Here is a 25,373-nt window from a genome sequence, read left to right on the forward strand (position 1 = left end):
TGTATCACCCCCTACGGACTCTGGGAGGAAGAGGAGCACGGAATCAGCTGGCGACCTCGATGTGCATATATTCCTGGTCGGGGGAAGCCTCCAGGTAAGGCCTCTGTGTCCCTTCTCATTGGTGACTGACTGACCCTATGGACGGCGACAAACTCCTGCACTCTGCTTCTGCAGAGCCCAGTGTTCACCCTCCTACTGTAAGTAGAAGATGAGGTCCCTTGCTGTCCAGTTTTTGTTATTAAGTGACTTAGTCCGCCTTTCTCTCTCTTTCTAGGGAGACAAGGTTCCTGCCCTTAAGAAAGATAAGATGCCCAGCCGCAAGTTGGTACAAATTTCCATGGTGAGGGGCACCATGGGGGTGGAAGAGGAGGTAGCGAGTCATTCCGTTCAGGATGACATGTTTGGAGGGTTAAAGCCTAGGACCCCGAAAGGGTTCCCTATACACGAGAATATTGAAAACCTTGTCCTTCATGAGTGGGGCCTACCTGAGAAAGGTTTGAGTGTCCCATCAGAATTGAAGAATCGTTTCCCTCTGGAGAACTGTTCTTTATAGGAAATGCCTAAGGTAGATGTACAAGTGTCCAGGGTAACCAAAAAAACGGCTCTACCCTTCGAGGATTCCTCGCAGCTCAAAGATCCTATGGATCGAAAAATTGAGAGCTTACTAAGGAAATCCTGAGACACATCTACTAATCTGCTAAAGACAAATGTGGCTTCCACATGTTTTGCCAGATCCCTATTTCTCTGGTAACGTACCCTAGAAAATCACCTTTCTCAGTGGACATCTAGGGAGGAAATTCTAAATTCCCTACCATTACTTCAGAAGGCAACAGGATTCCTGATGGATGCTTCCGCTGAGTCTACGAGTAGCTGCTAGGTCCGCAGTGCTCTCCAACTCCGCCAGAAGAGCTCTATGGCTTAAATCCTGGGGATGAAACCTAACCTCTAAATCCAAACTGTGGTATTCCCTTTCAGGGACATTATATGTTCAGGCCTGCCCTCGATGACATCCTAGGCAAGGCTACTGATAAAAAGAAAGCTCTTCCGGAGCAAAAAAGCTCAAGGGAACGCTTTTTTTGTCCCCCCCCTCCCCCCCCCCGTGAGCAGGTCCCCCAGAGGGACTACAGGAGTAAAGGTAAAACGGGCCGGTGGAGTTACCCCCAAAGGGGGTAAAGCTAGGAACATCCTTGTTCCCCAACCCCAGCAGACCCCTGAGAAACAATGACTGCTCTCCGGTCGGAGGCCGACTCTAAGGGTTTCTTTCCCAATGGCAGGCCATCACCACAAATCAGTGGGTCCTGCGTACCATTTGGGAAGGCTTAAAGGGAACCTGTCACCTGAATTTGGCGGGACTGGTTTTGGGTCATATGGGCGGAGTTTTTGGGTGTTTGATTCACCCTTTCCTTACCCGCTGGCTGCATGCTGGCTGCAATATTGGATTGAAGTTCATTCTCTGTCCTCCATAGTACACGCCTGCACAAGGCAAGATTGCTTTGCGCAGGCGTGCACTATGGAGGACAGAGAATGAACTTCAATCCAATATTGCAGCCAGCAGGTAAGGAAAGGGTGAATCAAACACCCGAAAACTCCGCCCATATGACCCAAAACCAGTCCCGCCAAATTCAGGTGACAGAGCCCCTTTAAGGTTAGAATTCGAGAGTCCTCCTCAACGTCTAACAATTACCTCCCTACAGTCTCCACACCTTCGGGGATCCCTCAATGCAGATATTCTCGATCTGCTTCAAGCAGGGGTAATCTCCCGGGTACCTCCTCAGGAAATAGGAGAAGGCCACTATTCTCACCTATTTTTGATGAAAAAACCCTCTGGGAAACACCAGGTTATTATAAACCTGAAACCCCTAAATCAAGTAATCAAATACCACAGATTCAAAATGGAATCAACCAAATCAGCAATCCCACTGATTGGCCAGGACTGGGTAATGGCTACGTTAGATCTTCTGAGGGACGCTTAGGCTAGGTTCACATTGCGTTAGGGCAGTCCGTTTAGCGCATAGCACTACGGACTGCGCTAACGCAATGTCCAAAAAAGGGATCGCGTTTGCCGATCTGCGCTAGCGAGGAACGGACCGCGAACGCTACAAGCAGCGTTCAAGGTCCGTCCCTCAAATGACGGCACATCGCTAGCGCACACCCAATGTGGGTGTGCGCTAGCGATGCGTTCGCCATTACAAGCAATGGCGGCGTTAACGGACTACGTTACACCGCGTTATGCCGCGGTGTAACGTAGTCCGTTTAACGGGTTCATTTAACGTAATGTGAACCTAGCCTTACTATCATGTGTCGATACATCCCGACCACTGGAAGTTCCTCAGATTTGCAGTGGCCAAAAACCATTGAGCCAGCCATTATCGGTTCAATGTTCTTCCATTTGGAGTCTCATCAGCTCCTTGGGTCTTTACCAAGATCATGTCAGAAGCAGTGGTTTTCATCCGACATCCTGAAATCACTGGGATGGATTCCGAACTTGGAGAAGTCGGACCTCCATCCATCTCCGAGGAAAGCATTTCTAGGAGTTCTGGACTCAAGGGAAAGAATATCCTTCTTACCCAGGGACCGTCGGGACGATCTCGTCCACAGGATCTCCAGGTTCAGGAGCCAGAATTCTCCGACCCTAAGGGACTCGATGTCAATCCTGGATTCGTTGACGTCCTGCATCCAGGCAGTCTCCTGGGCCCAGGCCTACACAAGAGTCCTTCAGACCCACATCCTGATGCATTCAAAAGGACGCCAGAATGCTTTAACCAGGAGGATTCCCCTCCCCAATCGCGTGAAATCCCCCCTCTCATGGTGGCTGAACTCCCAGAACCTTCAAAGAAGAGTCAGCTGGGATCAAATGCCTCTGAAGGTGCTCACAACAGATGCGAGCCAGAGAGGTTGGGGCACCAAAATAGAAGGTTCCCACTTCCAGGCGTTGTAGCCCCCAAGCATCAGGTCCAGATCCTCGAATCTGAGAGAACTGAAAGCAGTGGAGGAGGCGCTAAAAGCCGCATCTGTCCTCATCCAGGGTCACCATGTACGGATAATGTCCCAAAACACAACTACGGTGGCCTACCTCCGACACCAGGGAGGCACGGAATACACCAGCCTAAAATCAATCGCTGCAAGGATTTTTTCCTGGGGAGAAAGACATCTCCTGTCCATCTCGGCAGTACACATAAAGGGGTCAGACAACGCCCAGGCGGACTTCCTAAGCAGGAGAGTTTTCCATCCTGGAGAATGGTCCTTGAACCAAGAGGTGTTCCTATCCCTAGTCCGGAGATGGGGAAGTCCCAATGTGGATCTGTTTGCCAACAGTCAGAACACAAAGTCGAACACTTTCTTCTCCCTCAACCTCTCAAGCGGGGCTCAGGGACTGGACGCCTTCTCCCATCCTTGGAAGTTTGCTCTGGCATACGCCTTCCCACCAATTCCCATGTTGCCAAGAACGTTACAAAAGATCCGGGCGGATCGAGTCACAACAATTCTGGTAGCATCAATGTGGCCAGGAAGAAGCTGGTACGGCGCACTAACAGACATGTCTCTGGAAGGCCCGATACTTCTACCTCAGATAGTAGACCTTCTTCAGCAGGGACCACTGCTACACAGACATGTACAGGCTGAAACTAGCAGCCTGGTTATTGAGGCTGAGATTCTGAGAGCTAGAGGTCTCTCAGATGACGTCATTCAAAACCTACAAAAAAGTAGGAAATCTATAACGAACGCCATCTATGGCAAGGTTTGGAAAAAATTTTCATCCTGGTGTGCCCCAAACAAACCTGATCCATTTCATCCCAACATCGCTCAAATATTAGAATTTCTCCAAAAGGGACTGGAGTTAGGGCTCTCACCTAGCACCTTAAGGGTATGTTTCCACGTGCAGGAAACGCTGCGTGTCTGACGCTGCATAGAGACGCAGCGTCAAACACGCAGCGTCCTGATGTTACAGCATAGTGGAGGGGATTTAATGAAATCCCGTCTCCACTATGCGTGGTAACACGCACGCGGCGGCCCTGCGACTCCGGACATGCTGCGCGTCTTTTCAGATCGCAGCATGTCCGTATATCTTGCGGCGACGCTGCGTCGCCGCAAGATATAGCACAGGGCCCTATGCGATGGGTGCGATGATGCCGGATGTGTGCTATGAACACATCCGGCATCATCGCGTTCCAGAAGGGGGCGGGGCTTACCGCAGAGCGGCAAAGCCGCTCCGACGATACCGCCGGCCATCCTGAAAGTGGACACGCAGCCTAAAAGTTCAGGTGTCGGCACTAGGTTCCTTTTTTAATCAGGATTTAGCAGGCCACTGTTGGGTTAAATGTTTCATGACATCTGTGGCTAGGATTCGTCCTAGGCTCCAGGTCCAGACCCCTCCTTGGGATTTGAACCTTGTACTAAATAGCCTGACCAGGGACCCCTTTGAGCCCTTATCAGCCATCAGTTTAAAAATCCTGACCCTCAGGCTATGTGCACACGTTCAGGTTTTTTCGTGTTTTTTTTTGCGGTAAAAACGCTATAAAAACTCATTAAAAACGCATACATTATACATTCTATCATTTAGAATGCATTCTGCATGTTATGTGCACATGGAAAAAAACGCATCGCGGTAAAAAAATGAGCATGTTCATTATTTTTGCGGATTTTCTGCGTTTTTCCCGCAATTCTATGCATTTTGGAAAAAACGCACAAAAAACGCGTCAAACGCGTCAAAATCGCGGTAAAAACGCATGCGGATTTCTGGCAGAAATGTCCGGTTTTTGTCAGGAAAATTTCTGCAAGAAATCCTGACGTGTGCACATACCCTGAAGACTGTCTTCCTAGTAGCAATCACTACCGCTAGGCGTATAGGAGAGTTAGGCTACTTTCACACTAGTGTTTTCTGCAATCCGTCACAATGCGTCGTTTTGCAGAAAAAACTCATCCTGCAAAAGTGCTTGCAAGATGCGTTTTTTCCCCATAGACTTGTATTGACGACGCATTTGCGACGGATTGCCACACGTCGCATCCGTCGAGCGACGGATGCGTCGTGCTTTGGCGGACCGTCGGGAGCAAAAAACGCTACATGCAACGTTTTTTGCTCCTGACGGACCGCTTTTTCCGACCGCGCATGATGGAATATAGGCTGAACTGGATGGACAAATGTCTTTTTTCGGCCTTACTAACTATGTTACTATGTTACCTCCCCGCACCTTACAATGGGGCAGCGGATGCGCCGGAGAAATGCATCCGCTGCCTCCATTGTGCAATGCGTTAAACGCTAGCGTCGGAATCTCTCCCCGACGCATTGCGACGGGGAGATTCCGACGCTAGTGTGAAAGAAGCCTTACAGGCTTTATCAGTACAGGAGCCATACCTAACAATAACCATGGATAGCATAATCCTTAAGCTAGACCCTGCCTTTATGCCTAAGGTAGTCTCAGACTTCCACAGAAGTCAAGATATTGTCTTACCCTCATTTTGTGCAAATCCCTCTAATCCGAAGGAAGAAACATTTCACACCCTGGATGTCCGCAGGGTGGTCCTCTTCTACCTCCAACAAACGGAGGGTTGGAGGATAGACCAAAACTTTTTCGTCCAGTGGTCAGGACGGAATAAAGGCAAGAAAGCTGCTAAAAGTATGATCGCTAACTGGATCAAACAGGCCATTTGTCTTGCATACTCATCCCGGAAGCTTGCACCCCCGGCATCGCTAAAAGCTCACTCCACCCATTCAGTCTCGACGTCCTGGGCAGAGAGAGGGAACGCATCGTCAGCAGATATGCAGAGCTGCCACCTGGTCGTCAGTCCATACATTCACCAGGCATTACAGGCTAAATTTCAATAGGGACCTATCGTTTGGCAGACGTGTTCTGCAGGCAGTTGTCCCTCCCTAAAGAAATTAGCTGTTGGTATCACTCCGATACTGCTGTCGTGGAAGGTGACTGGAGAAAATAGAATTAGGCTTACCGGTAATTCGGTTTCTAGGAACCTTCCACGACAGCACTAATTTCCCTCCCTATCTGATATTCTTATTGGATGATTCCTGCACTTAAGTGGTAACTATACATGCTACTGTGTCCAGAAAAAAACACTGGTGGTTACAGGAAGGGCAGGGGTATTTAACCTCTCTGTTTTCTGTCCCCTATTAGGGCGTGAGACATCCTCCGATACTGCTGTCGTGGAATGTTACTAGAAACCGAATTACCGGTAAGTCTATTTTTCACAATATTTTTCCTGAATGTACCTTTTTGACTCCTTTTCTACCTCTCGGCCAACCCAAGCTTCACATCCCTGCATTACCGGTGAAACATAACACACTTGTCGGTGAGCTGGATATTTTCTATAAGGAGAAAAGTCCAATCCACATTCCCCTCCAGGAGCTTTTCTCTCCTCTAATCAATAGACGTGAATATGGAGTCAGATATAACGGCTCCTGCTCGTGTTGGGGCATCACCATGACTCTGTGATAGGACAAGGGGCGGCAGACAGATTTTATGACACTTTGCCGACCATCTGCCGCATCCGGCTGCTACACCACACTGCAAGTATCAAAGGGCAACATCCTGAGCTGCAGGTCAATGTGCGACATGATGGCGGCACACTCACTTCACCCTTCACGGACAGCCGTTATATACATCTATCTCGTGTGCTTCCACAAGACCCCTGTATGGGATCACCATGGGCTGTTATGTCTATTACTCGATGGTTGCCCGATTCTAATGCATCGGGTATTTTAGAATATGCATGTCCACGTAGTATATTGCCCAGCCACGTAGTATATTGCCCAGCCACGTAGTATATTGTCCAGCCATGTAGTATATTGCCCAGCCACGTAGTATATTGCCCAGCCACGTAGTATATTGTCCAGCCATGTAGTATATTGCCCAGCCACGTAGTATATTGCCCAGCCACGTAGTATATTGCCCAGCCACGTAGTATATTGCCCAGTCACGTAGTATATTGCCCAGCCACGTAGTATATTGCCCAGCCACGTAGTATATTGCCCAGCCACGTAGTATATTGCCCAGCCACGTAGTATATTGCCCAGCCACGTAGTATATTGCCCAGCCACGTAGTATATTGCCCAGTCACGTAGTATATTGCCCAGCCACGTAGTATATTGCCCAGCCACGTAGTATATTGCCCAGTCACGTAGTATATTGCCCAGCCACGTAGTATATTGCCCAGCCACGTAGTATATTGCCCAGCCACGTAGTATATTGCCCAGCCACGTAGTATATTGCCCAGCCACGTAGTATATTGCCCAGCCACGTAGTATATTGCACAGCGACGTAGTATATTGCCCAGCCCACGTAGTATATTGCCCAGCCATGTAGTATATTGCCCAGCCACGTAGTATATTGCCCAGTCACGTAGTATATTGCCCAGTCACTTACTATATTGCACAGCGACGTAGTATATTGCCCAGTCACGTAGTATATTGCCCACTCACGTAGTATATTGCCCAGTCATGTAGTATATTGACCAGCCACATAGTATATAGCACAGCCACGTAGTACGGTCTATTGCCCAGCCACATAGTATATAGCAGAGCCACGTAGTATATTGCCCAGTCACGTAGTGTATTGGCCAGCACAGAGCCACGTAGTATAGAGTTAAAAAAAATAAAAATAAACATATACTCACCTATAGCCCGTTGAAGTCCTGCTATACTTACCCTCCGCCACCTTTCTCACTCCTCGCCACGCTCCCGGGACCGGTCACCGCTCCATTGCAAGCAGCAGCTTCTGGTCCTGTCCCAGGGCTGGTGTGAGCAGGACCTATGATGACGTCGCAGTCACATGACCGTGACGTCACAGCAGGTCCTTGTCGCACACCAGACCTGGGAGCGGAAGCTGCCGCTTGCAATGGAGCGGTCCCGTGAGCGTGGCGAGGAGTGAGAAAGGCGGCGGAGGGTGAGTATAGCAGGTTTTTTTAAATTATTTTTAACATGACCTATTTTTACTATTGATGCTGCATAGGCAGCACCAATAGTAAATAGTTGGGGACACACAGGGTTAATAGCAGCGGTAAAGGAGCGCGTTACACCGCGGGCCGTTACCGCTGCCATTAACCCTGTGTGAGCGGTGAGTGGAGGGGATTACGGAGCGGGCGCCGGGCAGTGAGTGCAGGGGAGGGACTAATACGACTGTGCCCGTCGCTGATTGGTCGCGGCAGCCATGACAGGCAGCTGCCGAGACCAATCAGCGAATTATGTATATAGATATCCATGTGGGGAAGTCACCAATGAAAGCAGACCCCCACCAAGATCAATGGGACCCCACATACTAGATCTCCACCCTTGTGACGTGTCTGACTCGTGACATAGAAACGATCACAAATCCCAATATCGGACGTGATCCGGAGTGGATGAATTACGGTAAATGGTCGCTGAGCTGTAATCTGATCTCTCAGCTTTATGTATATTATCACAAAATGGACAGAACTTCTGTACCCCCATCCTGGAGGAGGGCAGACCTCCGGCCCCTCTGTATATCCACAGCAGATCCCCGGCCCCTCTATATATCCACAGCAGACCCCCGGCCCCTCTATATATCCACGGCAGACCCCTGGCCCCCCTATATATCCACGGCAGACCCCCGGTCCCTCTGTATATCCACAGCCGGCCCCCCTATATATCCACAGCAGACCCCCGGCCCCTCTATATATCCACAGCAGACCCCCGGCCCCTCTGTATATCCACAGCAGACCCCCCGCCCCCCTCTATATCCACAGCAGACCCCCGGCCCCTCTATATATCCACAGCAGATCCCCGGCCCCCCTATATATCCACAACAGACCCCCGCCCCCCTCTATATCCACAGCAGACCCCCGGCCCCTCTGTATATCCACAGCAGACCCCCCGCCCCCCTCTATATCCACAGCAGACCCCCGGCCCCTCTATATATCCACAGCAGATCCCCGGCCCCCCTATATATCCACAACAGACCCCCGCCCCCCTCTATATCCACAGCAGACCCCCGGCCTCTCTGGATGGTGGTTGCATCAGCAGCTCCTGGGGGACGCCGGCTGTTCTACACACACATCACAATCTGCAGTTTCCATTAAGCTTCCTTCTGCCTCATGAATACTTAACCTGCAGAAAGTCCATTTCTTGCGGCGTTCAGCACTTAGTGGCAGCCCCCACTCAGGATGCGCGGCCCCTCACCCTTTTGTTTGCATGTCCAGCACCGCAGATCCTGCATTAGGTCATTGCAGCCCATCACTCATGTACGTGGGGGCTCCAGGGCTGGGGGGCTTCCGGTATTAGTTATTACCTGAAATCATTTCCATATAAAATAACTTCATTATTTACCATAACAGGATGTAATTCCGTCCCACGGCCTCCGCCGGCTCGTCTCCCTCCATAGCCCACCGCGGTGGGTGTCACCTAAGTGTCGCACACACCGTCCGTCCACATGATGGGAACCCTGATTCATCAGACCGGGCCGCCGACGTCCATGGTCCAGTCTGGAGATCCATGACCCATCAGTGGGCACTTTCCATGATGGGGGCTCTGACCACGCAGCCCCCCACACAGCACACGACGCACCACGCAGCCCCCCACACAGCACACGACGCTCCGCATACTCTGTGACATCTGTGATCCTCGATATTACAGGAGTCGGCCACAACTTTCAAACCTTTTCTTACTGGCGCCGGGGCGGGGACACGCTGCCCTCAGCCCGCACTCCTCCACCTCTGCTGGACCAGAAGTGATGACGTCACTGACCACCTATGACCTGACCACTGCGGGTGCTGATTGGCTGCAGCGTGTACGACGTGGACACCCATCGCTCTGGCAGGCATAGATTGCTCTGTAGACACTGGTATTGTATAGCACTGGCAAAAAATGCAAAACTTTGTCATTTACTATTTGTTAACATTTTCATCAATTCTTGAGCTTTTTAGCATTTTTCCTTTGTTTACAGCCTGTTGCCTAGGAGACCGACCACCGCTGCTGCGTAGCATCGCTGGCTGAACATACTCAGGGCTTACAAACTCTTTTCTATTAATCATGTAAGCGCCGTTTTAGACCCAGGACAGGGTCACTGGACGCTGTTACCTCCTAATACCGAAGCTAGACAGCAGCGGTGGTCGGTTTCCTAGGCAACAAGCTGTAAACAAGAGAAAAGTGTTAATATCTCAAGAACGGCTGCAAATGTTAATAAACAGCGAATTACAAATGTGCTTTAATTTACAAGACAGATCTATGAAGATGGGAATCTCTGTAAAACAGGAGGACGGACCCTGGAACTACGTGACTGGGAGATCGCTCAGGGTGTGACGCGCTCACACATAGGCCAACCACAATGAAGCCCAATGCAAAAATGAAGGGGGGAATTGGAAACGTCTCTAAACAGCGCCACCCCTGACCAGAGGCCGCGATGTGAACTGCAAGAAAATAGAGAATAGATTGATTTCTCACACACAGACTTGGCGGACCCCCCTGTACTGGTCATCGGTGGTCTCGGACCCCACAGACCAGTCACAGAGGGGAATTGGGTCCCTCTATTAGCGGAGTCGCGCCCTGTATATATCACGCCAGCCATAAAGTATGTCCCAGCGGCTGCAGCACACTATTACATTACACGGGGCAGAATTAGCAGCAGAGGGACTACAAGCACCAGCATGCACCTGCTGACATGGGATGCAGCCGGTTAACTCATTACTGCCTGGACCCTTTTCCCTGTGGTGGTGCCCACATGGCAGAGAAGGAAGGAATGACCCTGCAGTCAGCAGTGACAAGAGCTGCAGTGCTAGAACATTACACTGCCTGCAGTGAGGTTATTACAGGCGCTATAGTCAGCGCATGCTGGGACTTGTAGTTCCACAATTACTCTGCTCCTGCATAAAGCTCGGTACAGAGACCTCTACGGTGTCCCAGTCGGTTTATAGTGTGGAGCCGTCATACACCGGGCACAAACAGTCATCACTGCCGTTACAAGGACCAGTCTACGGTCCACCACGTGTCCGCTTGGGGCAGGGCGTTGGCTGCTCTTAGACTACAGTTCCCATCAGCCCTCTCTTCTTTAGCTCCGCCCACAGGAGTTTGACTGACATTTGGGACCGGCCCCGCGACGCCAGGCAGCCAATCAGCTCAGCCTGAGGCAGAGACTGGAAGCGGACAGGTGACATCCATGAGGCCAATGGGATGTAGCTAGAGATGTGGGAGGGGCGTGATATGCAGAGTAGGGCCGCCAGAGGGGAGACGAGACGGAAAGCGACAGCGTGTCCAAGGTGCTACAGTCAGTGTATGATAATGTCTGAAGGGAGGCGAGGAGAGAACCGAGAGGAGAGAAGAGAGGAAAGGGAGGAGAGAGGGAATGAGGAGAGGGAAAAACCGAGGGGAGGAGAGGAGAGAACAGGGAAAGAGGAGAGAGCAGAGGGAAAGGGAGGATAGAAGAGAGGGAATGTGGAGAGGGGAAAACCGAGGGGAGGAGAGGAGAGAACAGGGAAAGAGGAGAGAGCAGAGGTAAAGGGAGGAGAGCACAGAGGGAAAGGGAGGATAGTAGAGAGGGAATGTGGAGAGGGGAAAACCGAGGGGAGGGGGAACAGGGAAAGAGGAGAGGAGAGAGGGAATGAGGAGAGAACAGAGGGAAAGAGAGGAGAGAACAGAGGGAAAGAGAGGGGAGGAGAGAACAGAGGGAAAGAGGAGAGAACAGAGGGAAAGAGGAGAGAACAGAGGGAAAGAGAGGGGAGGAGAGAACAGAGGGAAAGAGGAGAGAACAGAGGGAAAGAGGAGAGAACAGAGGGAAAGAGAGGGGAGGAGAGAACAGAGGGAAAGAGGAGAGAACAGAGGGAAGGAGAGGAGAGAACAGAGGGAAAGAGGAGAGAACAGAGGGAAAGAGAGGGGAGGAGAGAACAGAGGGAAAGAGGAGAGAACAGAGGGAAAGAGGAGAGAACAGGGAAAGAGAAGAGGAGAGAACAGAGGGAAAGGGAGGAGAGAACAGGGAAAGAGGAAAGGAGAGAACAGGGAAAGAGGAGAGAACAGAGGGAAAGAGAAGAGAGGGGAGAACAGGGAAAGAGGAGAGAACAGAGGGAAAGGGAGGAGAGAACAGAGAGAAAGAGGAGGAAAGAACAGGGGGAGAGGAAAGGAGAGAACAGGGAAAGAGGAGAGAACAGGGAAAGAGGAGAGGAGAGAACAGAGGGAAAGGGAGGAGAGAACAGAGAGAAAGAGGAGGAAAGAACAGAGGGGGAGAGGAAAGGAGAGAACAGGGAAAGAGAGGAGAGAACAGAGGGAAAGAGAAGAGCTGGGAGAACAGGGAAAGAGGGGAGAACAGAGGGAAAGGGAGGAGAGGGGTGGATGATTGATAATAGATATACATAAAGAACCTGACCAGCACCTCCCTAGTGTGAATATGCGCCACTGTCACCTTGCCGTGGTTGATGGCCTCACATGAATTGGCCAAATTATGTGCTAGGAACCTTCGCTTTTTTTTGTAAGTTCATCTTCCTGAGGGACCATACAGTTAGAAGTTGATATTTTGATTGATGCTATAGGTGTTGTCATTCACAGAGAGCTGCTGTGCGTTTTTAAACATAGATAATAGAGCGATAATAAGTATATACAGGAGCTTCTCACTAAATTAGAATATCATCAAAAATTAAATTTATTTCAGTTCATCAATATAAAAAGTGAAAATCATATATAGAGACATTACATACAGAGGGATCTAGTTCATGTGTTTATTTCTGTTAATGTTGATGATTATGGCTTACAGCCAATGAAAACCCAAAAGTCATTATCTCAGTAAATTAGAATAATTAACAAAAACAGGCTTCCTAACCGTTTAGAAAGGTCACTTAGTCTGTTTCAGTAGCTCCACAATCATGGGGAAGACTGCTGACCTGACAGATGTCCAGAATAATAATAATAATCTTTATTTTTATATAGCGCTAACATATTCCGCAGCGCTTTACATTTTGCACACATTATCACTGTCCCCGATGGGGCTCACAATCTAAATTCCCTATCAGTATGTCTTTGGAATGTGGGAGGAAACCCACGCAAACACGGAGAGAACATACAAACTCTTAGCAGATGTTGTCCTTGGTGGGGTTTGAACCCAGGACTCCAGCGCTGCAGTGCTAACCACTGCGCCACCGTGCCGCCCAGAAGGCGTCACTGACACACTCTACAAGGAGGGGAAGTCACAAAAGGTCATTGCTAAAGAAGCCGGCTGTTCAGAGTGCTGTATCCAAGCATAATAATGGAAAGTGGAGTGGAAGGAAAAGGTGCGGTAGAAAAAGGTGCACAAGCAGCCGGGATAACCGCAGCCTGGAAAGGATTGTTAAGAAAAGGCCATTCAAAAACATGGGGGAGATTCACAAGGAGTGGACTGCTGCTGGAGTCATTGCTTCAAGAGCCACCACACACAGACGTGTCCAGGACATGGACTACAAGTGTCACATTCCTTGTGTCAGCCACTCATGACCAATAGACAACGCCAGAAGCGTCTTACCTGGGCCAAGGAGAAAAAGAACTGGACTGTTGTCAGTGGTCCAAGGTGTTTTCAGATGAAAGTAAATTTTGCATTTCATTTGGAAATCCAGGTCCCAGAGTCTGGAGGAAGAGTGGAGGCCACAATCCAAACTGCTGGAGGTCTAGTGTGAAGTTTCCACAATCAGTGATGGTTTGGGGAGCCATGTCATCTGCTGGTGTAGGTCCACTGTGTTTTATCAAGACCAAAGTCAGTGCAGTCGTCTACCAGGACATTGTAGAGCACTTCATGCTTCCCTCTGCCGACAAGCTTCTTGGAGATGGAAATGTCATTCTCCAGCAGGACTTGGTCCCTGTCCACACTGCTAAAAGTACCATTACCTGGTGTACAAACAACAGTATCACTGTGCTTGATTGGCAGCAAACTCGACTGATCTTAACCCCATAGAGAATCTATGGAGTATTGTCAAGAGGAAGATGAGACACCAGACCAACAATGCAGACGAGCTGAAGGCTGCTATCAAAGCAACCTGGGCTTCCATAACCCCTCAGCAGTGCCACAGGCTGATCGCCTCCAGGCCACGCTGCATTGATGCAGTAATTGATGGAAAAGGAGCCGTGACCAAGTATTGACTGCATTTACTGAACATACATTTCAGTAGGAGATCTGTTGTGAATTCTGTGGCTGAATTCACTTCTGTGGTCACAAGTGGTATTGCAGTCTCTGGGCTTCCTCTCTCAGGTGTTTTGGTGAGCTCGTTGGCTGCCTTGCTATTTAGCTCCACCTGAGTCTGTCTTCCTTGCTCCTTGTCAATGTTCCAGTGTTGGATCTGAGCTACTGCATCTTTCCTTGGGCCTGCTGCTCTGCTAGATAAGTGCTTCTAGTTTGTTTTCTGTTTTTTCTGTCCAGCTTGCTACTAACTTTTGCTGGAAGCTCTGAGAAGCAAAGGAGTGCACCGCCGTGCTGTTAGTTCGGCACGGTGGGTCTTTTTGCCCCTTTGCGTGGTTTTCGTTTTAGGGTTTTTTGTAGACTGCATAGTTCTCTTTGCTATCCTCGCTCTGTCTAGAATATCGGGCCTCACTTTGCTGAATCTATTTCATTCCTACGTTTGTCTTTTCATCTTGCTAACAGTCATTATATGTGGGGGGCTGCCTATTCCTTTGGGGTATTTCTCTGAGGTAAGTCAGGCTTGTATTTCTATCTTCAGGCTAGTCAGCTCCTCAGGCAGTGTCGAGTTGCATAGGTAGTGATAGGCGCAATCCACTGCTGCTTATAGTTGTGTGAGGATAGATCAGGTACTGCAGTCTACAGAGATTCCACGTCTCAGAGCTCGTCCTATTGTTTTTGGTTATTGCCAGATCTCTGTATGTGCGCTGATTACTGCACGCTGTGTTGCCTGATTGCCAGCCATAACAGTACAAGGAGCCAAAACCAATGATTCCCAATAGAGGGAAAAAAGAAATCCTGACAGCATTTTTTTTTCTTAGCTCTGTCTTCAGTCTTTTTTTTCCCCTAGACATTAGAGTGCTTCAGGACACAGCTGTGGACATGGATATTCAGGCTCTGTGCTCCTCAATGGATAATCTCGTTGTAAATGTACAAAAGATTCAAGATACTATTGATCAGAAATCGATGCTAGAACCAAGAATTCCGATTCCTGATTTGTTTTTTGGTGACAGAACTAAGTTCCTGAGCTTCAGAAATAATTGTAAGCTATTTTTGGCCTTGAAACCTCATTCTTCTGGTAATCCTATTCAACAGGTTTTGATTATTATTTCTTTTTTGCGCGACGACCCACAGGACTGGGCGTTTTCTCTTGCACCAGGAGATTCTGCATTGAGTAATGTTGATGCATTTTTCCAGGCGCTGGGATTGCTGTACGATGAGCCTAATTCAGTGGATCAGGCTGAGAAAAATCTGCTGGCTTTATGCCAGGGTCAGGATGATGTAGAAGTATATTGTCAGAAATTTAGGAAGTGGTCAGTACTCACTCTGTGGAATGAATCTGCACTAGCGGCTTTGTTCAGAAAGGGTCTCTCTGAAGCTCTTAAGGATGTAATGGTGGGATTTCCTATGCCTGCTGGTTTGAATGAGTCTATGTCCTTGGCCATTCAGATCGGTCGTCGCTTGCGCGAGCGTAAATCTGTGCACCATCTGGCGGTATCGTCTGAGAGTAAACCTGAGCCTATGCAGTGCGACAGGACTATGACTAAAGTAGAACGGCAAGAACACAGACGTCTGAACAGACTGTGTTTCTATTGTGGTGATTCTACTCATGCTATTTCTAATTGTCCTAAACGCACTAGGCGGTTCGATAGCTCTGCCGTTATTGGTACTGTACAGTCCAAATTCCTTTTGTCCATTACCTTAATGTGCTCTTTGTCATCGTATTCTGTCATGGCGTTTGTGGATTCAGGCGCTGCCCTGAATCTGATGGATTTGGATTATGCTAAACGTTGTGGATTTCTCTTGGAGCCTTTGCGGTGTCCTATTCCGTTGAGAGGAATTGATGCTACACCTTTGGCCAAGAATAAGCCTCAGTACTGGGCCCAGCTGACCATGTGCATTGCTCCTGCACATCAGGAAGTTATTCGCTTTCTGGTACTGCATAATTTGCATGATGTGGTCGTGTTGGGGTTGCCATGGCTACAAACCCATAATCCAGTATTGGATTGGAACTCTATGTCAGTAACCAGCTGTGGTTGTCAGGGAGTACATGGTGATGTTCCATTTTTGTCTATTTCGTCATCCATTCCTTCTGACATCCCAGAGTTCTTGTCGGACTTTCAGGATGTATTTGAAGAGTCCAAGTCTGATGCCCTACCTCCGCATAGGAATTGTGATTGTGCTATCGATTTGATTCCTGGTAGTAAATTCCCTAAGGGTCGTTTATTTAATTTGTCCGTACCTGAACACACCGCTATGCGCAGTTATGTGAAGGAGTTCCTGGAGAAGGGACATATTCGCCCATCGTCGTCACCATTGGGAGCAGGGTTCTTTTTTGTAGCCAAGAAGGATGGTTCGCTAAGACCGTGTATTGATTACCGCCTTCTTAATAAGATCACTGTTAAGTTTCAGTATCCCTTGCCATTGATTTCTGACTTGTTTGCTCGGATTAAGGGGGCTAGTTGGTTTACTAAGATAGATCTTCGTGGTGCGTATAATCTGGTGAGAATCAGGCAGGGAGATGAATGGAAAACGGCATTTAATACGCCCGAGGGTCATTTTGAGTATCTGGTGATGCCGTTCGGACTTGCCAATGCTCCATCTGTTTTTCAGTCTTTTATGCATGACATTTTCCGTGAGTATCTGGATAAATTCTTGATTGTTTACTTGGATGACATTTTGATCTTCTCAGATGATTGGGAGTCTCATGTGAAGCAAGTCAGAATGGTTTTCCAGGTACTGCGTGCTAATTCCTTGTTCGTGAAGGGATCAAAGTGTCTCTTCGGTGTGCAGAAAGTTTCATTTTTGGGGTTCATCTTTTCCCCTTCTACTATCGAGATGGATCCGGTTAAGGTTCAGGCCATCCAGGATTGGACTCAGCCGACATCTCTAAAAAGTCTGCAGAAATTCCTGGGCTTTGCTAATTTTTATCGTCGCTTCATCTGTAATTTTTCTAGCATTGCCAGACCATTGACCGATTTGACCAAGAAGGGTGCTGATTTGGTTAATTGGTCTTCTGCTGCCGTGGAAGCTTTTCAGGAGTTGAAGCGTCGTTTTTGCTGTGCCCCTGTGTTGTGTCAACCTGATGTTTCTCTTCCGTTCCAGGTCGAGGTTGATGCTTCTGAGATTGGTGCAGGGGCGGTTTTGTCACAGAGAGGTTCTGGTTGCTCAGTGTTCAAACCATGTGCTTTCTTTTCCAGGAAATTTTCTGCTGCTGAGCGTAATTATGATGTGGGCAACCGAGAGTTGCTGGCCATGAAGTGGGCATTCGAGGAGTGGCGTCATTGGCTTGAGGGTGCTAAGCATCGCGTGGTGGTTTTGACTGATCATAAGAACCTTACTTATCTTGAGTCTGCCAAGCGCTTGAATCCTAGACAGGCCCGTTGGTCGTTATTTTTTGCTCGTTTTGATTTTGTGATTTCATACCTTCCGGGCTCTAAAAATGTGAAGGCGGATGCTCTGTCTAGGAGTTTTGTGCCCGACTCTCCGGGGTTATCTGAGCCGGCGAGTATCCTCAAGGAAGGAGTCATTGTGTCTGCCATCTCCCCTGATTTGCGGAGAGTGTTGCAGAAATTTCAGGCTAATAAACCTGATCGTTGTCCGGCCGAGAAACTGTTCGTCCCTGATAGGTGGACTAGTAAAGTTATCTCTGAACTTCATTGTTCGGTGCTGGCCGGTCATCCAGGAATCTTTGGTACCAGGGAGTTGGTTGCTAGATCCTTCTGGTGGCCATCTCTGTCGCGGGATGTGCGTGCTTTTGTGCAGTCCTGTGGAATTTGTGCTAGGGCTAAGCCCTGCTGTTCACGTGCCAGTGGGTTGCTTTTGCCCTTGCCGGTCCCGAAGAGGCCTTGGACACATATTTCGATGGATTTCATTTCTGACCTTCCCGTTTCTCAAAAAATGTCGGTCATTTGGGTGGTCTGTGATCGCTTTTCTAAAATGGTCCATCTGGTGCCCTTGGTTAAATTGCCTTCCTCCTCTGATTTGGTGCCTTTGTTCTTCCAGCATGTGGTTCGTTTACATGGCATTCCTGAGAATATTGTTTCTGACAGAGGTTCCCAGTTTGTCTCGAGGTTCTGGCGAGCCTTTTGTGGTAGGATGGGCATTGACCTATCTTTCTCCTCGGCCTTCCATCCTCAGACTAATGGCCAGACCAAACGAACCAATCAGACCTTGGAAACATATCTGAGATGTTTTGTTTCCGCTGACCAGGATGATTGGGTGTCATTTTTGCCGTTGGCTGAGTTTGCCCTTAATAATCGGGCCAGCTCGGCTACCTTGGTCTCTCCATTTTTCTGCAATTCTGGGTTCCATCCTCGTTTCTCTTCAGGACAGGTTGAGTCTTCGGACTGTCCTGGTGTGGATTCTGTGGTGGACAGGTTGCAGCAGATCTGGACTCAGGTAGTGGACAATTTGACCTTGTCCCAGGAGAAGGCTCAGCTTTTCGCTAATCGCAGACGCCGTGTGGGACCCCGACTTCGTGTTGGGGATCTGGTTTGGTTATCTTCTCGTCATATTCCTATGAAGGTTTCCTCTCCTAAATTTAAACCTCGTTTTATTGGTCCGTATAGGATTTCTGAGATTCTCAATCCGGTGTCTTTTCGTCTGATCCTCCCAGACTCCTTTTCCATACATAATGTATTCCATAGGTCGTTGTTGAGGAGATACGTGGCACCTATGGTTCCATCTGTGGAGCCTCCTGCCCCTGTTTTGGTGGAGGGGGAATTGGAGTATATTGTGGAGAAGATTTTGGATTCTCGTGTCTCTAGACGGAAACTCCAGTATCTGGTCAAATGGAAGGGTTATGCTCAGGAAGATAATTCCTGGGTTTTTGCCTGTGATGTCCATGCCCCAGATCTTGTTCGTGCCTTTCATGTGGCTCATCCTGGTCGGCCTGGGGGTTCTGGTGAGGGTTCGGTGACCCCTCCTCAAGGGGGGGGTACTGTTGTGAATTCTGTGGCTGAATTCACTTCTGTGGTCACAAGTGGTATTGCAGTCTCTGGGCTTCCTCCCTCAGGTGTTTTGGTGAGCTCGTTGGCTGCCTTGCTATTTAGCTCCACCTGAGTCTGTCTTCCTTGCTCCTTGTCAATGTTCCAGTGTTGGATCTGAGCTACTGCATCTTTCCTTGGGCCTGCTGCTCTGCTAGATAAGTGCTTCTAGTTTGTTTTCTGTTTTTTCTGTCCAGCTTGCTACTAACTTTTGCTGGAAGCTCTGAGAAGCAAAGGAGTGCACCGCCGTGCTGTTAGTTCGGCACGGTGGGTCTTTTTGCCCCTTTGCGTGGTTTTCGTTTTAGGGTTTTTTGTAGACTGCATAGTTCTCTTTGCTATCCTCGCTCTGTCTAGAATATCGGGCCTCACTTTGCTGAATCTATTTCATTCCTACGTTTGTCTTTTCATCTTGCTAACAGTCATTATATGTGGGGGGCTGCCTATTCCTTTGGGGTATTTCTCTGAGGTAAGTCAGGCTTGTATTTCTATCTTCAGGCTAGTCAGCTCCTCAGGCAGTGTCGAGTTGCATAGGTAGTGATAGGCGCAATCCACTGCTGCTTATAGTTGTGTGAGGATAGATCAGGTACTGCAGTCTACAGAGATTCCACGTCTCAGAGCTCGTCCTATTGTTTTTGGTTATTGCCAGATCTCTGTATGTGCGCTGATTACTGCACGCTGTGTTGCCTGATTGCCAGCCATAACAGAGATCATTCCGGATGTTAAAATCATTTTTCAAGCTGATGTTATAAAGTATTCTAGTTTACTGAGATAATGACTTTTGGGTTTTCATTAGCTGTGAGCCATAATCATCAACATTAACAGAAATAAACACATGAAATAGATCACTGTTTGTAATGAATCTATATAATATAAGGGGTTTCACTTTTTGTATTGAAGAACTGAAATAAACTTTTTGATGATATTCTAATTTTGCGAGAAGCCCCTGTTTATAGATAGTAGATAGATAATAGATAAATGGTTTCTAGATGATGACGCTTCTGCAGTCTGTAGATCGGCGCTGGGTGCGGTCAGTCGGGGAGATTTCTAGGATATAAGTCTCATCAATGATCCGGTCAGTGAGTGTCCGCCCTCCGCCCAGCACTGCGGGGCTCAGCCGTAGTAGACACCGTCTGTACTAATCAGAAGAACATGATACATGATCAGAGCTAAATTACACTCCCTGATGTATAATGTGATCCCTCCGGGGATCGTCAGCAGATACAGCGTCACCTCCCCCAGTATAACTCTCCACCAGAGCGCACTGGGATGGGATCTGCATCATCACACCTTCCAGTCTGCAGCAGGATCCCAGGGACCACATCTGATCTAATCAGTCCCATATGTTACTAATATAACATCCTGCTGTGAACATTTCCTTGAAGGTGGACACACAGAAAAGAATCGAACATTCTGGATCACTGACCACGTAGCACCGCTCAGCGGAGGAGGTGATGCCGAGTGGATTTCTAGACCTAATGGTGTAAATGTTGAATACAACCTGAACACTATCCTGTAGGACTTGTTTGCTCTTGTGTTTGTTTTGGGTCATCTCCCCTCTCCATGCTGTAGTTGGATTACATTTTTTTATTGAATTTTTAGTTTTTCACAATTTTATTTTTTTTTCAGGTAACACGAACAGTGAAAATTGATCCAAGATCATGACTCATCCCATCGATGCAATAAATACTGAAAAAATGTTTTATATATTTTTTTTTCTAATTTTTTCTTATTTTTTCTTTTGTGTGGTGCTCTGATTAGGTATTCATCTATACAAGTTCTGACGGGTCACTGATCCCTCACTGACCTGCCCCCTAGTTTACATAATGCAGGCGCCAGCCGATCGGATCGCTGATGGACGCTACTGCGCAGGCGCGGCCGGCCCCGTCTTATTGCAGACAATTTATTTTGTCTATAGCAAGATGGCGCCGCCGGTGCCTCTTTTTTTTCAATGTATATAATATTCATTATGTAAACTAGGGGGCGAGTTAGTGAGGGATCAGGGTCCTGTCAGGAGCCATACTGATGAATACCTAATCAGAGCACCACGTGCAGACCCCCCACAGGCCGCCCCCTGAAAATAAAGATTACACAACAACCACAAGACAGATTTCATCACCAGGTATCATTGTAATCAGTATAAGGCTATGTGCACACGTAGGAAATGTGGTGCAGAATTTTCGTTTTTTGCGCGTTTTTTTTATGCGTTTTTGTGCAGATTTTACCACTGTGGATTTCTATAATGGAGGGGTGCAGAAACGCTGCAGAACTGCACAAAAGTAGTGACATGCACTTCTTTGAAATCTGCAGCTTTTTTTTTTTCCACATTGATTTACATTGTACTGTAAATCACATTGCAGTTTTGCAGCAGAAAAAATCTGCCGCAGTTCTGCACTAAATCTGCACTAAATCTGCATCGTGTGCACATACCCTAACGGCGCCGACCTGACACTGTGTGTAGGTTACTGTGCACAATCCTGCTGACAGGGGCACTTTAAAACAACACCTTTTGGCACTGTGATGGTGTGCTGCTTCCATTTTTACTTTATATAACAAGGACTGGTATGTACCTATGAGGCTTTCCACCCGGTTTTTACTACAAAGGTGCTGCTCTTTGTTCTCTTTTCTTCTCTATTATCTATCTATCATCAATCTGTTATCTATTATCTATGTATCTATTATCTATCATCAATCTGTTATCTATCATCTACCTATCTATTATCTATGTATCTATTATCTATCTGTATTATCTATCTCATTCCTTCTATTACCTATCTATCATCAATCTGTTATATATCATCTATCTATTATCTATGTATATGTTATCATCTATTATCTATCTATCATCTATATAACTATTATCTATCTATTATCTATCTATTATCTATATAACTATTAACTTATTATCTATATAACTATCTATTATCTATGTATCTATTATCTATATAACTATCTATTATCTATCTATCATCTATCTATCTATCTATCACCCTATGTAACAAATTGTTTGTCCTTGGGTACCAATGGTGTTTTGCCAATCACTTTTGACTAAAGCGAAAAGGAAATGAAAAAAAATTCCCAATAAAGTTTGCTTTTGTGGTCAGGACATTGATAATTTGAAATCTATGTTTTGTCAAACATTAGCAAAATGTTTAAAGTTGTGTAGACCACGAGAAGCATCCGGAAATGCGAGAACTGTCGATGAAGTAGTGTAAATGCAGGATCCTTATTTGTCCATTTGTGTTTGTTACAGCTGATACATACCTGCATTTAATGTAGATGGCATCAAGAGGGTGTAAGAATCCGGCGGATGCATTTTGCTACATTAGTGGCTAAAAGATACAACGTGGCGGCATCTCCTAAGATGTGTGAGGCCTACAGAGCCTACTTCACTATGGCTGTAGGGGATCAACACAAACCATGGCGCCTCATTTCACATGTGAACACTGCAAGAGAACTCTTGAGGGTAAGGTGAACAATTGTTGATGGCTAAGATCAAGATTTTAAATATTTTAAGCTAACTTAAAAGAACTGTTGTTAAAATAAGTGTAACATTTTTTGCTGCTATGGAAGAACATGTATAATTGTATATCATACAGTTCAATACACTTATATATTTTATTCTCGTATTTAATATATATTTTATTCTCGTGTTTAATATATATTCTCATGTTTAATACCTTACAGGCTGGTACAGAGGAGAAAAAAGGGCAATGAAGTTTGCAATCCCACGAATTTGGCGAGTGCCTACTGACCACGTCAACAACTGTTACCTCTGTATGGTGGACCCATGCAAACGTCGAACTGGCCAGCGTGCGCGTCCTATCACCTATCCAGACATTCCTTCCTCAATAGCTCCGGTTTCACACTGCCCCGATCTGCCCGTACCCATTCCTCCAGAAGGAGTTCAGCCATCTTCAGGAGAATGTAGGCAGTCTGAGAGTGAGGAAGACAATGCAGATCCAGAATACGGTTTCGAAGAAGAAAGAACACCTTACTACCCTAACCAAAAAGACCTTAACAACCTCATCAGAGACCTCGGTCTCACCAAGTCAAACGCTGAACTTCTCACGTCCAGGCTCAAAGAGTGGAACTTGTTAGATGAACGCGTCAAAGTAGGTGATCAGAGAAAGCATCATCAAACTTTTGCCAGCATCTTCAGTCAGCAAGATGGACTATGCTTCTGCAACAATGTGGCGGGTTTATTTGAAGCTATAGGAATCGTGCAACTTGAGAGAGTGGCGCCTACTCAACGCCGTGCTGCTGCATAATGGGAACAAGTACCCGTCTCTGCCTGTGGCGCACTCGGTTCACCTCAAAGAGGACTACACTGCTGTTATGTGTCTTGAAGTACGAGGATTATGGCTGAGACATCATTGGAGACTTCAAAATGGTGGCATTCCTTGTTTTCTTTGCCTTTGGGACAGCCGGGACACCAATCAGCACTATCACAGGTGGGACTGGTCACAGAGGACCAAGTTTTCTGTGGGAAATAATAACATGAAGTGGGAGCCATTGGTGGACCCACGGAAAGTGCTGATGCCACCCCTGCACATCAAGTTAGGCCTGATAAAACAGGGTCACAGCTCTCAACAAAGCCTTCAAGTACCTACAAGATGTCCTAAGCTGTCTGAGGTAAAAGCTGGTATCTCCGTCGGACCACAAATCAAGCAGATTCTACAGAACGAAGAATTCATAAATAAGCTGACTAGAAAGGAGAAAGTGGCTTGGAGCAGCTTTGCTGCAGTTGTGCATGGTTTCCTGGGCAATCACAAGGACGAGAGATATGTGCAACTGGTTCAGACTCTGCTAAAGAACTTTGGCAAAATGGGATGTAGGATGTCTCTCAAAGTACATATCTTGTATAAGGAAAACATGGGGGGCTCAGAAGAGCAAGGCGAGCGCTTTTATCACGATATAACGGACTTTGAACGACGCTACCAAGGACAGTATAAGAGAACATGATGGGACGCTGTATTTGGGGGTTGATTCGTGAAAGTGATTTGCAGTGTAATCGTAAATCGACAAAAGCTGCTCACTTCTAAACCACTCTTACTCATCTTGGCCAATATTAAACGCATATACAATGTTTTTGTAACTACCAACAAAAAGAAATTATGAATATTTTCGATTTCCCTATGCAAATATGTAAAACTGAATATTTAATTGTCCTGGTCACAAAAGGAAAGTCTATAATTAATTAAATAGTTTTTCTTGACTAGGCATGAGTAACTGGAATATAGCACTTAACAGCTGGAGACAAAAATTGTGTTACATAGTGTTATCTATCTATTATCTATTTATCATCTATCTATTCATATATTATCTATCTTCCATCCATCATCTATCTATTTATTTTCTATCTATCTATCTTCCATCTATCTTCCATCTATTATCTATCTATTATCTTTATATTATCTATTATGTATCTATCTATCTATTATCTATCTATTATCTTTATATTATCTATTATGTATCTCTCTATCACCTATCTATATATTATCTATCTATTATCTATCTATCCATCTATTATCTAGCTATCATTTATCTATTATCAATCTGTCTATCATCTATCTATCCATCTATTATCTTTATATTATCTATTATGTATCTCTCTATCATCTCTCCATCTATTATCTATCTATTTATCTATCATCTATTATCTATCTATCATCTATCTATCTTCTATCTATCAATTCTCTATCCATTATTTTTATATTATCTATCCATCTATTATCTATCTATCATTTATTATCTATCTATTATCTTTATATTATCTATTATCTATCTCTTATATATCTCTCTAGCATCTATTATTATCTATCTAATATCTATCTATCAATGTATCATCTATCTATCTATTATCTATCATCTATCTATCTTCCATCTATCATCTATCTATTCTCTATTATCTATATATTATCTATCATCAATCTGTTGTCTATTGTCTATCCATCTATTATCTAACTATCATCTATCTATCTTCTATTTATTATCTATCTATGATCTATCCATTTATTATCTATCTACTATCTATCATTTATCTATTTATTATCTATCATAATAATATAGTACTAATACTCTTTATATAGCGCCAACATATTCCGCAGCACTTTACAATTCAGCAGTTCCTACACAACAGTCATAAGTAACAAAGTTAAATACAGTAATTAAAGCAAAGACAATGACGCCCCTGCTCTTCGGAGCTTACAATCTACAATGAGGACAAAGTACAGGTGCTTGACAGATAGTCATCTATTATTATTATCTATTATTCTTTCTATTTCCATTATCTCTCTTT

General features: G+C 46.4%; 1 protein-coding gene and 1 long non-coding RNA gene across 2 annotated transcripts; both read left to right on the plus strand.

The window, feature by feature from the left end:
* The first annotated feature begins 11,558 nt into the window (after window positions 1–11,558).
* Window positions 11,559–12,287, plus strand: LOC138666206 (octapeptide-repeat protein T2-like). The gene has a single exon (XM_069754445.1). The coding sequence runs from the start codon at window positions 11,559–11,561 to the stop codon at window positions 12,285–12,287; it is 729 nt and encodes a 242-aa protein (XP_069610546.1).
* A 7,864-nt stretch (window positions 12,288–20,151) lies between these two features.
* LOC138661635 (uncharacterized) lies at window positions 20,152–24,380 on the plus strand. The gene is made up of 3 exons (XR_011317954.1): window positions 20,152–20,523; window positions 22,326–22,538; window positions 22,760–24,380. It is a non-coding gene; the product is annotated as an uncharacterized lncRNA (long non-coding RNA).
* The last annotated feature ends 993 nt before the right edge of the window (window positions 24,381–25,373 follow it).

This window comes from Ranitomeya imitator, chromosome 2 (assembly GCF_032444005.1).
Source record: "Ranitomeya imitator isolate aRanImi1 chromosome 2, aRanImi1.pri, whole genome shotgun sequence".
Classification (NCBI taxonomy): domain Eukaryota; kingdom Metazoa; phylum Chordata; class Amphibia; order Anura; family Dendrobatidae; genus Ranitomeya; species Ranitomeya imitator.